Source organism: Syngnathus floridae, chromosome 2 (assembly GCF_059516105.1).
Source record: "Syngnathus floridae isolate MCC-2025c chromosome 2, RoL_Sflo_1.0, whole genome shotgun sequence".
Classification (NCBI taxonomy): Eukaryota; Metazoa; Chordata; class Actinopteri; order Syngnathiformes; family Syngnathidae; genus Syngnathus; species Syngnathus floridae.
This window is the reverse complement of record NC_142414.1, coordinates 16804303-16819896: the sequence shown is the minus strand read 5'-3', so window position 1 is coordinate 16819896 and position 15594 is coordinate 16804303. Positions and strand designations below refer to the sequence as shown.

Below are 15594 nucleotides of genomic sequence, written 5' to 3'. Positions count from 1 at the left end.
AGCCCCCAAAGATCTAATATATGTATGTTTGGGGAAAAAGGGGGGAGCAGCACAATTAAATCCCCCCCAATTATTCAAAACAGACCATTTTCCATTCTCCATAGTAAGTGAAGGAAAAATAAATAATGTCAACGTCGTCGTCATGCCCGCATGCAGCAACATGGTGTGAACATTATGCCGTAAGTACAAATCCAAATCCTACGTCTTGACTCAGCTGCCAGCCTCTTTATCTCTTGCTCCTGCTCCTCCCATCACAGCTGTCTTCAGAAGTTGCTCTCTCCTAGTTAAAGCCGTCAGCTTCCACTGTGCACTTGTAGTCAGCAGCTTGAGCGTGCAAGCAATCCCTCAGGTTGGGAGTAGGACAAGCGACGGATGACCACACGCGCCCGAGAAAAACGTCGGAGTTGATGTTAGAATCGGGAGAACTTCCCTCAACATGAGGGCAGATGATTCAGGACATTGATCGCGAAAGTGTAAGAAGCGTTTTGAAGCGTTTGGCAGCATAGCGTGAGACTTTTACGCACGGCGTTGTTTTGCTATGGCACCGCTTTTGGATAGACGCGCTCCAGCTTTGCTTTTCATTTGGACTTACTGCGTCGTGGCTGACACGGCTTTTACCAACTTTTCCGTGGACAACGAGTTCCACTCTAGCTTCATTCACCGCCGGCTGAGAAGCCAGGAGCGCCGGGAGATGCAGCGGGAGATCCTCTCCATCCTGGGGCTGCCGCACCGGCCGCGACCGCACTTTCACGGCAAGCACAACTCCGCTCCCATGTTCATGTTGGATCTGTACAACGCCATGAGCACAGAGGTGGACGAGGACAGGTACTCCTATCCATACAAGCCCATCTTCACCACGCAGGCGCCCCCCATTGCCAGCCTGCAAGACAACAACTTCCTGAACGATGCAGACATGGTCATGAGCTTTGTCAATATAGGTAAGCACATATAATGGTTTCGTTTCTTTTTGAAGTGTAACATGGTAATCAATTTCATTCATGTTGTATTATACACACAGAGGCCACTATTGTGTCAGTTCAAATTCCACAAACACGAGTAATGACCTGCGAGTCTGCACATATGGAGCTTGTCATAAATCATGCACCAGCTTTGATCACTTTCCTCGTACTTCTCTTCAAACGTATTTTCCTACAGCGCATACTGAAAGAGAGCAGCAATATTGTCACAGATTGCAGTTTGCAAGTTTCTCTGTTGAACGATCAGGTGCTGCCACTATGGATGTTGGAGCAGGTTGCATTCAGTATTCAGCTATAAGCTTCATCAAGTCAGATGCAGTCGGTCTTATAATGAGACGGTATGATAAAGCGGATCCTGCAATAAGGACTTTTGTGCAAGCGGTAAAACGTTGGTAAGTCAACTTCAACTCATTGTAGAGCTTGCAGTTTCGAGCTGTACTTTTACACTCCTGGTAAGATCATTGTCGGCGCATCTTGGCAGGAGGGAGGGAGGTGACACTGGCTCCTCGGCTGCACTGTGTAATTACAGTGGGAGCTGCTGCATTGTGACTATTTTCGACAGGCTGCAACACAGATGGATTTGACCACAAAGACTCAAAAGGCCTCGCAAAATGTGAAGCCAAGGGTGAATGAAGCAAGACGATGAAAGCGAAGGGAGCTTTTACCCAAAGGGGTGACCGCTGAGCGAGTCATTTAATTTCCAGGTCATATATGAAAAGGGTGATCAGTAAAAGTCACAAAGTTTTTTACCGGCTCTGATGTGATTTTTTTTTTTTTTTTTTTACATGCCGCAAATTCTGTCCTCCCTTATGCACTGCATCTGCTAACAGACTTCCGTCGTTTCTTGTGATAGCATCAGTTTCCTGGCAGCTTGATTAGAAGCAGCAGGTACACTTTTGTAGCTTTGCCTTCTCCTGAGTGTAAGTAAGGCAGAATCGGATGGATTGTCCATTTCCTCTCCAAATTCCTTCCCTTCCACATTTGCTCATTGTGGGTTTTATTTTTATTTAGGTCGCCTGAGAGTAGAACGAGTGTGGCTTTTATTTCAAAACAGTCCCTAGGCTCTCTGGAAGTCTCCAGGGCCTCTGTGCCAAGGTGCATTAGCCTACTATTTCCTGAAATGCCTAAAGCACCAATTTATACAGTACTGCTAGTGTCAGTACCAACAAAAGTGGTTTTTTTACAGTAAACCAAAAGTGTGCTCTGAAAATCATCGTCGTTCATCAGTGTCATTTTTTGATTGTCACCCAGCTTGGATTCTTTCGAGCCAGCTCGCGTGAGAGGCCGTCTAGGGTTGGTGCGGGCTTTGGGACAGACCCCCCATCCAGGGGCGTCCTCTGGCTGAGTCACCTCCGTTTGAAAGGCCAGCTGTGTAAATGGCTTACAGCATACGTTTAGAATGCACGGCACTATGCACGCAGCCTGGGCCACCCAAACACGTCGAAGCTAAAAGGGGACACTTTGCAAAACATACCTTTGTTGCACCATGTACAGACATCTCATAAAAGTGTAGACCCTTTTTTATCATACGTATCAGCAGATCTGTATGACTACAGTCCATTTCCGTGCAGAGTTACAGTTAAGTGGTCTGACTTTGGTGTCTGCTATTTGCATCCTGGGTAACTGAAACCTGTGTGTGTTTGGGAGGGGCTGAGTGGTGAGTGTCATCGCTTTTGACTGTAACACTTTATCATTTGAGGTTTTAGTCACAGCTTCTCTGTAATTCAAATGAGAATACATTAAGGTGAGTCTGGTGAGTCTGGTGTGGTCGTCAGTCATAGTTGTCATTATTTGTCTTTACATTTCTACAGAGATGATGACGCTGATTGAAATGTTTTTGTTTACATTTTTTATCCTAGACACACCTTCCACATACATAAACTTCTTTATTCATTCTTTACACATTCAATGTAATGCGTTATATGGACCTATTGTGTCATTATTTATTTAATTATTTATTTTATTATGATTATTACTGGGGTTTTTTTCCCTGCAGGAGTTATGCACAATTAGCCTCAAACTCTTCATGTTGTATTGTATTATATATCCTGGAAGGTGAACTGAATGCGCTTCAGTAATGTATATTGTAGCTTTAGTTGTGTAATTTCTTATGTTTAAACATGTGTGACAGTGCGCTTGTGTTTCTGTGCTTGGGATCTAAGACAATGAAAGCACCGTGTGTGTCTGCACTCTCAGTGGGTGATTTGTTTTTCAGAACAAGCATTTTAAAAAGTAATAGTTTGTCACAGTCGCGGATCCTGTCATCATGCGAGGGCAGGAATAATTCTATTTGTGCTGCTTTATTTAATCGGATGCATGTGTGATATATTTGACTAAAAATGAGTAAAAAAGAAAAAAAAAAGAACAAAAACAAATGCCTGACATGCTCTTGCGCTTCTTAGCTATTATTACAAGATGCTAGTTTGAATTGATTTTGTGTGTTGTGACAGAGGGGAAGTATGCCACTTGTCCTCACCAGGTAATTATCTTCTGTGCTACCTTGGTGACCTGACAGGGGACCACCTGGTTTTGCACCACACCACCTCTTCATTCCCTCAGGAGTTTGCACAATATTGCATAACTCTCTGTTATTCCTGCAGCATGAAGCAGGAACATTCACAAATCGTAGCTAATTAGTTGCGATTTCATCTCATCTCGGTTTTGGGCCTCACGTTGTGTCACCAGCTCTCAGGTCTGCTCGCTTCAATCATACCAGAGGCATGCATTCGTCCATTCTCTCCCCACCTATGTGCCGATTTCTCCTTGCATTCCTCCGCAGTGGGCTGCACGTGGAGCAGAGGTTAATATTGATGTTTCCCACTGTCTGCAGGCCAGTGCAGCTGTGCAGAGAAACTTGATATATTCGGAGTCCCTCATTGCAACCTCCTCCATCATGTCTGGCCCTGTCTCCGATTCATCCCGCACGCAAGACCACATGACACCGAACGTCCCCTTCCTGCGCTAACAGTATTGATTATCAGCACCGACACGAAATCCCCGATGGGTTTCGTTGTATTTAGTCTCCAAGCACCGGCTCTGGCCCTCGCCTCCTGAGGTTTAAGCCTCCCGTGTGCTCAGACATAAAACATTTCAACACTTTCTTTTGTGTGTTTTTCCACTCCCCACTTCTCTTGCACACATCCGCACACTTTCTCTGAACCCCAAACACACACACACACCCTTGATTTCTCACTTTCCCACCCTCATAAATACACTTGCATATTTCTGTCTATCTATTCCAACAATCTGGCTCTTGTTCAATGCTGAGTCGCTTCTCCAAACGGACGACAGAATATACAAGCAAGCAAGTGCTGAAGGCCCGTCATTCCATAGCGAATGCATCCTGTCATTGACAGTATTGGTCACCCTCCTCATTGTATGAAATCACTTCTGGACCTCTCCAACTGAAACTAAAAGTTTACACCTTAAAGTGTGGAAAGAAACATGCTTGCGCTTTTCGAATGCCCAAAAGGAATGTACTTGGAGCTAATTAGTGTTATTCAGGGCATGTTTTACTGCCTTGTGAAGAGTGGGGAGTGAGCACAGGCAAAGGAATGTTACAGTTGGTAGAGATAGCCATGCCTTCCTGTCAGGTCATTCCTTATAATGCCCGCCATGATTTGATGTATTATACGGTGGGCCGGTAGATAAATCAATACCAGAAACAAAGAAACATAATCTCGCATCCCCAGGCGGCTGCCAAAAGAGTTCCAGGAAAATATCTGCTCTGGATTTGATTCACCTGTTGAACCCATGACTTCAAAATGACATCTGGGAGTATGCAACAACTTCTCTGCACTCTTGGCCATGCTATATGGCACTCGCTGAGAGGAATGATGAAACACTTGGGAGGGTAGGACTTCGCAATGCGGCAAGGTGCCCTAAAGCCCGGATGCGTGAAGCAGTGGGTGTTCTAAATTTGCCAGAGCTCATTCATTGCCAGGAATGTTGGGCTCGTTTTGATTCTATTGCTGTCCCGCTGTGCCCATTTTGCAGTAAACTGGCATAATTTGTCTTTGACAGAACATGTAAGCTAATAAAGTAAAAGCAACATTTTTAAAAAAAGTGAACGAGATGTTGCCACTAATTTACACCCGTTTTGCCACTTTTCTTTCATCTGGGTTACTCTGGCCTTGGCTTATCAGTGATGAGCAGCATATCAAACTCCCTATGCACTTCAATGACCACCAAGAAAACGCTGATAGAGAAGCTCAACTTCGGTGGTAATAGGAATCGGACGGGGTGAAAAAGCAAGGCGTAATAACAGAATAGCATTTTGTTCCGTCAAAGCAACTCGGGCACTTTTTTGATCTCTTTTTCTTGTGGGAACAGGATGTGCTTTTGCATTTATGTGTTTGTGCTAAACAAAACACAATTTCACAGACACTTTCCCTGCCCAGTCACTTAGCGTTGTGTGATGTGTGTTTGAGCTCCTAGCAGAACATTGCCTTAGCGGAAACCCCATAATACCGACCAGACTGTGTTGGCCTGATCAAAGCTTGCAAAAGCAGCCGCAAATGTTTTTAATGGTACGGAGAGGAAACGTTACATCGGTTTATATACACTTTAAATGGGAAGGCTTTACTACTCCTATTGTTATTATTATGACGATCATGATGATTATTATTATGATTATTATTATTATGATTAGGATTATTATTATTATGATTAGGATTATTATTATCATTAGACCTACTACATTTTCTACACACTGGAAGTCAGAATGGGGGACTTACATATTGTTACATACATAAGTACATTTGTATGTACATACGATGTCGCTTGGGGTTTGCAGAATGTGAGGCACTGTGCAACGTGAATCTAAATAAGAGAGCGGAAGGAAGGTTGAGGTGGTTGTGGTTGCTGAGGCCACAAAATGAAAGAACATAAAATACTCACACAAGAGGTCACTGATGGTGTAGTGATTCACCCGCCCGACTGACTTCCATGCAGGCAGTTTGGGCTCTTGTGTGAAATTGACTGTGAAAGATGTCTGTCTATATATGTGCCTTGTGAACTGTGTCCAGGGTGTAGTCTGCCTTCCGCCTGAACTCAGCTCGCTGCAACCCTAAAAGATAGCAGAAGATTCAATTGAACACATGTAAAAAAAAACCAATCATAATAATAATAAAAATAAAAAAATATATATATTTTTAAATTTTTTTTATTTTATTTATTTTGCATTATGAAGGAAAAAGGTCAATAGGCGAGAAACTATTGCCAACTTCAAACCACAACAAAATTACATAAATGACAAAATACGTGGGATGAACAGGCTCCTGTTATGAATATTGTAAACACTGGGCAGGTTATTTTATTTTGGGTTCAATAGTTCCCTAAAGGGTAATAGCAATTTTGCCCTGACTGGTGATCTAACCCATCATATCCAATTTTGAGAGAATTGTAACAGGTGGCGTATAGTAATAGCTGCTATAATTTTCTACTATTAGCAGGAATTAAATCTGACATGCAAAGGGGGGGCCTTTACCCATCATTATAAATTGGAAGTCAATTGGAGAGTGGATAGTAACTTTACAAATACATTTACCACTACCAGCAGGTGGTATGAAAATTCTATTTTACATCAGTTTGATATTGCACAAAATTCAGATGAATGAACCACGACACCACTTCTAACTTAACTACGCAAAGTTACATGTGGATCTCTTCAGTACTTCAGCAGGTTTGATTAAGTTTTGACCTTTTGGAGCCAAGTCATGAGAGTTTTTTGTTGCATGGCGAATCACCAACTGCTTCGCCCACATTTTATGGCGCGGAACCATTGTTGAAATGCTTTGTAATATTGTGTTGCCCATCTGTTTCAAATTTGAATACAATTGGGGTAATTGCGTAGTAGGAGTTGAAGTATTGGAATTTGCAGGATGGAGGTCACCAATTGGTCACTTTTGGTGACGGCTTGGCAAGTGGAGGTTGTGGCAGGACAGTTCCCGGTAGCTGATGTGCTGAACGTTGAGTTGGATTTATTTCACATTACCATGTAGTGCAAGGCTTAGAAATCCCGTTCATTATTACATCCAGCCCCTGCCAGGCCACCCTCATGTGACCTGATCTCAATTTCTGATTCACTCACAGACTGGGCAAGCTGGGACATGAATTATCAGAAGAGACGAACATGAGGATGTCAGTCTATTACATTCATGTTTCTACAAATACAGCAAGTCTAATTGAAACATGTCCACAAACAAACGGCAGTCCAACATGTGTTCCAAACTATTACATGTGGACTATACCGTAAATCTCCAATGCCCAGTGAAGCGTGAGGTGGAACATTTGCTTTACAGCTGCAACGGGAACGTACGTTTGATGACTGCATTGAGAGACAAGAAAGTCCAAGACCTGTGATCCGCAGACGGCCCGCAGGCTAGAGAACTCATAAAGGTTTGCTTTGACCACAAGTAAAAGACTCTTCTTCCTGTGGTTTTTGCCTCAACTTGCACTCATGCAGTCTGTGTGGCACGTGCACGCCCTCAGGCGGACACACACACACACACGCACACACACACACACGCTTATGTGACGACGTGGTGCAGTGACTTAATTAATGATTGTCAAGTGTGACTAAGTTCTAACGTGGAACTCTGTTGACCCCTTTTCCAGTATAAAAACATCACACGGGCATGATGTCATCAGTAGTCAGCAGCGGGCAGGAAGTTTCTTGACATAGTAATCACCCTACTGTGGTTAGCTGAAAGATCAAAACCTCTTTAAACTTTATAGGATAAACATCTTGAGGAACTTCTTTGCAGAGCCCATTTCTTCCCCGAGCTCGTGGAAACTATGACTACTACTTCTTCCCTGGATTGTAATTAAAACATTGTCAAGGCATCTGAGAGGGAGAAAGAAAGAAGCAGATCATTATATTGTGTCAGTCAAACACGCAGTGCCAGGGGTGAGATCCCCCCGTTCCCCCCTGCCGTGCGGCGGAAGTGTTCAAGGTGCTAGTGAGGGGTGTGATGGTGTTGAACAGACACTTGGGCTAATATGAGCCGTCAGTTCTGTCTGCCGTTGCTCCGGAGGCCGAGGTGTCTGGGATGCTTCGTGGCTCTGGAAGACAAGAAAGGGAGGAGTGAGCAAGGAGGAAAGGAAAGGACAGCAAATATGATTTGATATTTCTCTTCTTCTAAGTTTAATACCAATCAAGCAGTTTGTGTGTCGTCGATTATGCCTTGACAGGCCTACTCATGATGAATGTGGCCCGTAGAAGAATAGACGTTGACGAAAGTAATCACTTTGTATTTAGAAATAGATGCAGCGTGATGCTTTTAAAACTCAAAATGGATTGGGAACTTGAACTCGTTTATCGTCTTTGTTGTGCTTTGCTACATGCGGTCAGGGTTAATTCAGATGATGTGGGCTCACGTAATCGGCAGCTTGTATGAAAAGCAAATCAGACGCCAGATAAATGATGAAAGCATCTCACTGTGCGTGTGTGTGTATTTGTGAGTTTGTGCACGTGCATTTGTAATTATAGATGACAGAAAGCCATAATGATTGTCTAACTGTGACACACAAGCCTGTCAAGCTTCACAGGCACGACTTTTCCCATGTGTGTGCATGATGTGGACCTCAGCACACTTATATGGTAAAGGTGGATGTGTTTACCTTGTTTGCATGGGTATGTGTGTGTGTTTGTGGTACGGGTGGCGCAATAGCTAAATACTTCCACCTTCAGGAAGTCATTAATGTATTTTTAAAGTTTGGCTCCCACATCTAATGACTGCCATGCTACTGTAAATGTCAAAGCAGGTTTGTGGTTAGGTTCGAGCTGCAACTAAATACATAAACCCGAGATGCAAAAGTCTTCCAAATGCAAGTGCTCTAGTGCTGAGAAAGTGAGTTGGATGCTTTGGGAACTAAAGATTTTGACAGACTTCTTCTCAAAGGGAGTCAACGTTTGAAAATATTTATTCTGAAAAACCATAACATTTAATCCTTGCTTTGTCAGCTTTTTATATTATTACATTATAGTATAGTATACTATAGTATAGTATAGTATAGTATAGTATAGTATAGTATAGTATAGTATAGTATAGTATAGTATAGTATAGTATAGTATAGATGACAGATGTTGATATTTAAGGTGCAGACAATCTTTAAAGCACAAGTCAACATTTAGAATCTCTTTGAATCTTGAATCTGACCAGGTTTATGAGAGACGTAAAAGAAACAAGATGTGGTTTACTGAGGGGGAACAAAAAAACATCTCAGCAACCAGAGCAGAGGAAGCAGCAGGTGCAGTGAGAGTAAAACAACTTAGCACAAGCATGTGTCAGGCATGTGTAGTGGAACATGCGTAATACTGACATCATGCCGTATTCATTTCGCCAACAGCTGCTTTACAACATGTGCGCTGTCATCAGAAATTGTCATTAAAACTGGCTGTTGAGTGTGAGTGTGATGGAGGTTTGCAAATAAATTACTCAGTTTTTTTTCTGCCTGTGTTTTGCCCAGGGAGTCAATATGTAGGAAAGAATGGGTGGAGCTTAAATCAACAGTGGGTGTGGGGGGGGTAGAAGATCAGCAAACCTAGAAAGTTAAAACAGAAATTGGAAATATTTATTTATTTATTTATTTATTTATTTATTTATTTTTAAATTAATGTGTTGTACAAACACACCTGTCATGTGGTGGCATCATTTTTTTGAGGGCCGTTTTAGGATGCAGAATATCTGTTGCAAATAACGTTCTCTAATACGAATGCCACATTTGACCTTTTGTGATTCTGCCTGGTCTCATGTTCAAGTATAGTTCATTCTTTGTAATATTCTTTGTATTTTTCAAGCATACCATCCTATTTTTTTCCTTTGTTTATTCCTCAACTCAAAACGGCTTTTTATGTTAAACCAAATAAAACATTTAAAGACTTATTGAATATTTGTCCAACTCAGGACCCACATCTAATATGTGGATCCAGCCATCACACAAACTAACTTCAATGTTTGAAAACTATATACAGTACAAGTGTGCCTTGACTGGCTACAGTCCAGATTCGAGCTCACCCCTGACCCCAAAGAGGACAAATCGATGGATGCAATTTAGTCTGACGATTGAAAAAATCAATAAAAAAAAATATTTTTAAGTCCAGACCCTAAGTTTGGGAATATCTGGTCCAAAGTATTTGTGAATATGTGTGAGGTCTGTCTGAGTATTAATCACAGAGGGAAAGTGGATGGAGATGTTGAGAGCCGAGGCACTGATCCCTGCGATGTCCTGCCGGGACGTAAGAGGAACATGCTGAGGGGCGGTGGGGGTGATGGGGGGAGGTGGGGCGAGGTCACATCCCAAGGGAGTTACAATGGGCTGCTTAGTGTTGTGGAGACGCCATTGGAACTATGTACTCCAAACATGGATTCTGGACTCACGAGAACCAGATGATGGGTGGACTGAATGACTCTCCGGGGTTGAGGGGGTGAGACAAGAGGCGCTCGTAAACTTGTCAGAGTGTGCCTGCGTCTTTATCGTGATGCTCACCAGATGTGTCGCATTAATGTGCTTAATGTGGCACTCACCAACTTCCCAACAGCAACTATGAGCTACTTACAACCAATAACTGTCATTCAAAGTCGATTCCTTATCCGCATGTGATGCAAGACCTCTTTTGTTTCCTTCTTGCAGTGGAGCATGACAAGGAATTCCTGCCAGTGAGACGACATCATCGAGAATTTCGATTTGACCTGTCCCAGATTCCTGAGGGCGAGGTGGTCACTGCCGCCGAGTTTCGGATTTATAAAGATTTCATTCACGAACGCTTTGATAACGAAACCTTCCGCATCAGCATCTACCAAGTGTTGGAGGAACATTCAGACAGGTGAATAGTTCAGGTTCTTTCAAAAAGTGTTTTTGTAAACAATACATGGGTGGGCGCGTCTGTGACACACAATCTGGTTAAAAAAAAAATAGGTCGGGAGACTTGAATGGCCTCATAAAGAACAAGGGATAGTTGAACATGTGACTCTCACAGATTTGTACTTTTCCACAACTATTTTCTTCCTCATGGATTTCCTTCTGGCTTTCACCATCTTCCCTTCTTTTGATTTATGACTCCTCTCGCAACAAAATTTAAGCCACTGATGGAGCATGTGTGTGGTGTATAAATGGCCAGTCATTTATAAAGCCATTATTGTCAATTAAAAAAATGAAGTGCTCCCCTGGGCTTCGCCATCTGGAGCGCCCCCCGTCTCCATCCTTCTGAACTTGCTTGAAATTCCTTTAAATCTCTCTGCTGCTCCTTGTGGCTGTTTGCTTGTGACATCCATCAGATTTTTTTTTGTTTTGCACAGAGAGTCTGACCTTTTTCTCCTGGACTCACGAGTCATCTGGGCTGCAGAGGAGGGCTGGCTGGTTTTTGATGTGACGATCACCAGCAACCACTGGGTCCTCAACCCAGGAAGGAATCTGGGTCTACAGTTGGCTCTAGAGGGCACAAACGGTGAGTTACTATAAAGGGAAAATTATAATGCAACATCATTTTTTTCTTTTCTCTATGTTCTATTGTACTATGGAGTTATCATTTTCTGTATTTTTACTTGTATTTCTTTTAATGTTCGAAATAAACAAACAAGTGTCATGACATCAGTAACTGACAATAGCTCATCAACACAAACTTAACACAACAAATTAAAGTCAATCATACATTTTTAAAAACAAGGTACAAGTGTATGTACTGCAATTGTGTGGGCTTTTGCTGGATGTGGGCAACTTTTGACGTTTTGAATTTTTGATTTTTTTGGGGGGCAGCGGGTGGGAATTCGAGATGTACTGAAACCGCAATGTAGCGAGGGATTACTGTATACATATATCATCATGCCAGCATCACAATGAGCATGCTTACAGAAAGTATGTCACGTTATCGCATTTTTGCGAATATGACTGCTTGAGGTCGTCATCGCCAGGCTCGGTTGTTCGTCTTTAGAAAACATTGTCAACAAAGAGCGTTGATTACACGAGCGTGATTAACGACACAATCTCTCTCAGGTTGGCGCAGACAGTTACATGTTTGGCAAGAAGAATAGATGGTTTTATGATAAAGGGAGGAACGCTGCACCAATGAGCCGGTGTTGAAGTGCCTGTGAGGGGTTACGGGCGAGCATGTGTAGACAGGCACGCAGGACACTGCTGGCGGCGACAACCAGAAGCCTTGATTAATCACGAAACCTTGATCAGACACACATTCTTCTTTGCAAGCACTGGGCCACACACACGCATGCCAACACACCCACAGAGAACACGCAAACAAGAAGTGAAGATCTTGATGTACAGTATGTCAGGTCAATGACACTTCTTTTTTTTTTTTGCACTCGACTCCATGTCACCCTCTACAGGAGAGAGTGTAAACCCTCGCGCTGCGGGGCTGATCGGTCGTAGCGGGCCGCAGAACAAACAGCCATTCATGGTGGCTTTCTTCAAAGCCACCGAGGTGCACCTGCGAAGCATCCGCTCAGCACAAGGAGGCACCAAGCAGCGGAACCCCAATCGCTCCAAAGGGGCCAAGAGCCAAGAGGCCTTGCGAGTGGCCAACATTGCAGGTAATTGACATAACCGTGTTCCGGAGTCCACTACACAAGAAATGTTACAGATACAAAAACAAAGCACTTTTCTGCTCATTACTCTTGTTTTGATAAAAAAAAAAAACATAAGATATTGATATAAACTGTCACAGTCAAAAAATCATCTGTAATCTAAAAAGCATGTTGATTCGTTCAGGCCTAAAAGAAACTTGACATAGTTAAATTGTGAGTTTGGTAATATATAATACAATTCATCTGCGCAGAAGCCTGTCAGGATGTCAATTACAAATGTAAATGAAATTAAATCTTTTTTTTCTAGTTAGAAAATGTCATTTTTATTCATAACCAACAACGTAATATTAATTTCGATGAGATTCATCACGTCTAGTTTAAGTTCTTTTGTTCAGACAATAAAAGTTTTTAGTTGTTATATTGCTGACTTCTATTCTGAACAAAAGAAGTTGTTTATAATTGTAATATCGACAAAGACAAAACATGCAATCCGTATTGCATAACTTTTCATTGCAGGTGTGAGAGGTTTGTGTTTATGGGACCTGCTGAAACATTAGGCCCTAATGCCAGAGCTTTGACTATCCCTCGTCCGCCTTTGTTTATTTCCACAAGCATTACAAGAAAATTAGGGCCCATGTTCTCTACGAGGAGGTAAAAAGCTTTTATGGCAGAGCACATCTGGGGTGTGCTGCGGGGCAACCGAGGCCACAAACACATGAGACTGCTTAGAACATTTTGGACCAGCGTCCCCTTTAAGTGGATGATGAGAACCAGTCCCTCCTGCAGATCACTGACAACTCAGACCCTTCTTAGCCAGAAATGCCGTATGGGGTTGGGGGGGTCATTGAAGCAAGAGAGTGAGTCAACTATTGATCTGCTACTATTGATCAGCAGAGGTGTGTTGCTATTGACACCCCCTAAAAATCATATAACACAACTCACTATCAACTGGCTTAGCTTCAGAGAACTGGTGAGTCGTGATTGGTATTGACCTGAGACTTGGCCACTGATGTCATACTAAGTCGACAGCAAGTGGCAAAATGGCCGCCCCCTGAGACAGATAAAAATGAGTGGAGATTGCCTGATTTTTTTTTTCATAATCAACCAACAAAACATCATTCAGAACGCTATGTTTTCGACTTGTTGGACTGCACATGTTGGAGCATAATATTCCAAAGAAAATTCAAAGCACTGCAGATTCCCCTTCAAACGATTAGACACCCCTTCAAAAATGATTGTTGACAGGCACAGGGTGCCGAGTTTGTGCATGTGCTAAAACTCAAAAGCCACCACAAGCTGGGTGGCCTGTTAGCAAATTGCTGCTGGATCTGATTTCCAAAAGTGACTCTTGAAATGTCTGTGTTTGGATCTGCACTGTGTCAATTGGGTCGAATTGTTGTTTGAGGATGACAAATCTCCCCCCTCGCCTCTTCTTGCACAGAGAACAGCAGCACTGATCAAAAGCAGGCGTGCAAGAAGCACGAGTTGTACGTCAGCTTCCGAGATCTCGGGTGGCAGGTACGAGCAACTCACGCCGAATGTCACATCCAAGCCTCCCACCGTGTATGCTTTGTAAATCAAACTCCTGTCCCACGCTCAGGACTGGATCATCGCCCCTGAGGGATACGCGGCGTACTACTGCGAGGGCGAATGCGCCTTCCCGCTCAATTCGTACATGAACGCTACAAACCACGCCATTGTGCAAACACTCGTGAGTAACTTTGTGAAAGCTTTACAGTCTAATCATTCCATCACCTATCAAGACAATATTGAATTAAGTTATTTGTTTGACTATTCTTCTCCTGACAGGTTCACTTCATCAACCCGGACACAGTTCCGAAGCCTTGCTGCGCTCCAACACAGCTCCACGCCATCTCAGTGCTGTACTTTGATGACAGCTCCAATGTCATCCTCAAAAAGTACCGCAACATGGTGGTCAGAGCTTGTGGCTGCCACTAGATGCTGGTCACTTTATCAGACACACACGCACACACACGCAAACTCACGCATAGCCAGACACAATCCTGACGAGATCTGGGCTTTGGGCACAAGCACATGTGGTTCAAGACAATTTCCTGTGTGCAAAAAGCTCTTGTTTCTTCTTCGGGATGTTTCCAAGTAAACACTGTGTTGTGTGGCTGAAATGGAATTTTAGATTATACGCACATACACACACTCATGTGTGCAGGCGCACACACACAAACACATATTTGTGCTTTCTACTGTGTATACATTTTAAACCGTGTATTCATTCACCATCAACAAACTTGTTTATTTCCCGTTGTGTTAGTTCCTTTTTTTGCTGTAGATGATGATTTCTTACGAGAGAACCTGGATGCAAGTTAGGACTTAATGAACTGTATAAACGAATTGTAAATAATGTTGTCAAACCAAGCAAATATGTGTATTTATTTCCTGAAATGTCAGTCAGGTTTGCGTGTTTGTGACACTGACAGCTTTCTGTTCCCACACAAAGAAACTGGAGAGAAAACTGAACATAAAACGGGCCCGGGATGAACAGGGTGTATCCTGCCTCTTGTCTGAAGTCAACTGGGCTCAGCTCCAGCTCAGCCACCACACTAATGAGGACAAGCAGTATAGAAAATGGCTGGATGCATGAGCACAAAATGACTCTAACGTGACTATGCGCACACTTGTCATGGAAACGCTGACTTATTTAATCAGTGGAAGCTGCTACATAAATTTCAGTGCTGTTTTCGCAAAGTGTCTGAGGGAGAAGGGGGAAGGACGCGTAGTGGGGGTGACAAGAGTTTTGGGCTCATGACATGTTCAGGTTCTCTGCTGTAATAAAAGTTGTCATATTCAAGGTGATGTATTTATTTGTGAGCAATCGGAGGTATTAGATATTTGTAGCAAAAATGAGCAGGTACGCAAACGCACACACGCTGCCCTCTCGAGGCCAAAAAACGCACTGGGTATATAGTATGTTTAATTATACATACACGTATGACAATTTAAGTTGTTCTGGTCGTCTTGGGCTCTGCACTGAGGATGAAACACCTTTGGTGTTTTATTTTCATTTTCTATTTGTATTGTGAGAATGACTCACAATTACC

At 42.9% G+C, this 15594-nt stretch overlaps 2 protein-coding genes across 3 annotated transcripts in view; one reads left to right on the top strand and one right to left on the bottom strand.

The window, feature by feature from the left end:
- Positions 1 to 272: 272 nt before the first annotated feature.
- On the top strand, positions 273 to 15344 carry bmp7b (bone morphogenetic protein 7b). The gene is made up of 7 exons (XM_088399301.1): positions 273 to 938; positions 10614 to 10806; positions 11279 to 11427; positions 12320 to 12523; positions 13959 to 14035; positions 14118 to 14228; positions 14327 to 15344. The coding sequence occupies exons 1-7, from the start codon at positions 539 to 541 to the stop codon at positions 14474 to 14476; spliced, it is 1284 nt and encodes a 427-aa protein (XP_088255427.1). The 5' UTR covers positions 273 to 538; the 3' UTR covers positions 14477 to 15344.
- Positions 731 to 15594, bottom strand: part of LOC148402227 (uncharacterized) — a 38010-nt gene continuing 23146 nt past the window's right edge. For both annotated transcript variants that reach the window (XR_015863215.1, XR_015863213.1), the window contains exons 6-8: positions 11289 to 11411; positions 5877 to 8042; positions 731 to 880 (exon numbers count right to left, since the gene is read on the bottom strand). The gene's annotated coding sequence lies outside the window, so the exon portion shown is untranslated. The remainder of the gene's footprint in view (positions 881 to 5876; positions 8043 to 11288; positions 11412 to 15594) is intronic.

Excerpts from the sequence above, each read along its gene's own strand:
- bmp7b (XM_088399301.1), top strand. The coding sequence starts at position 539 with ATGGCACCGCTTTTGGATAGACGCGCTCCAGCTTTGCTTTTCATTTGG. Across the intron at positions 12,524-13,958 it reads GCGAGTGGCCAACATTGCAG|AGAACAGCAGCACTGATCAA; the intron begins GTAATTGACATA and ends CTTCTTGCACAG. Across the intron at positions 14,036-14,117 it reads TCCGAGATCTCGGGTGGCAG|GACTGGATCATCGCCCCTGA; the intron begins GTACGAGCAACT and ends TCCCACGCTCAG.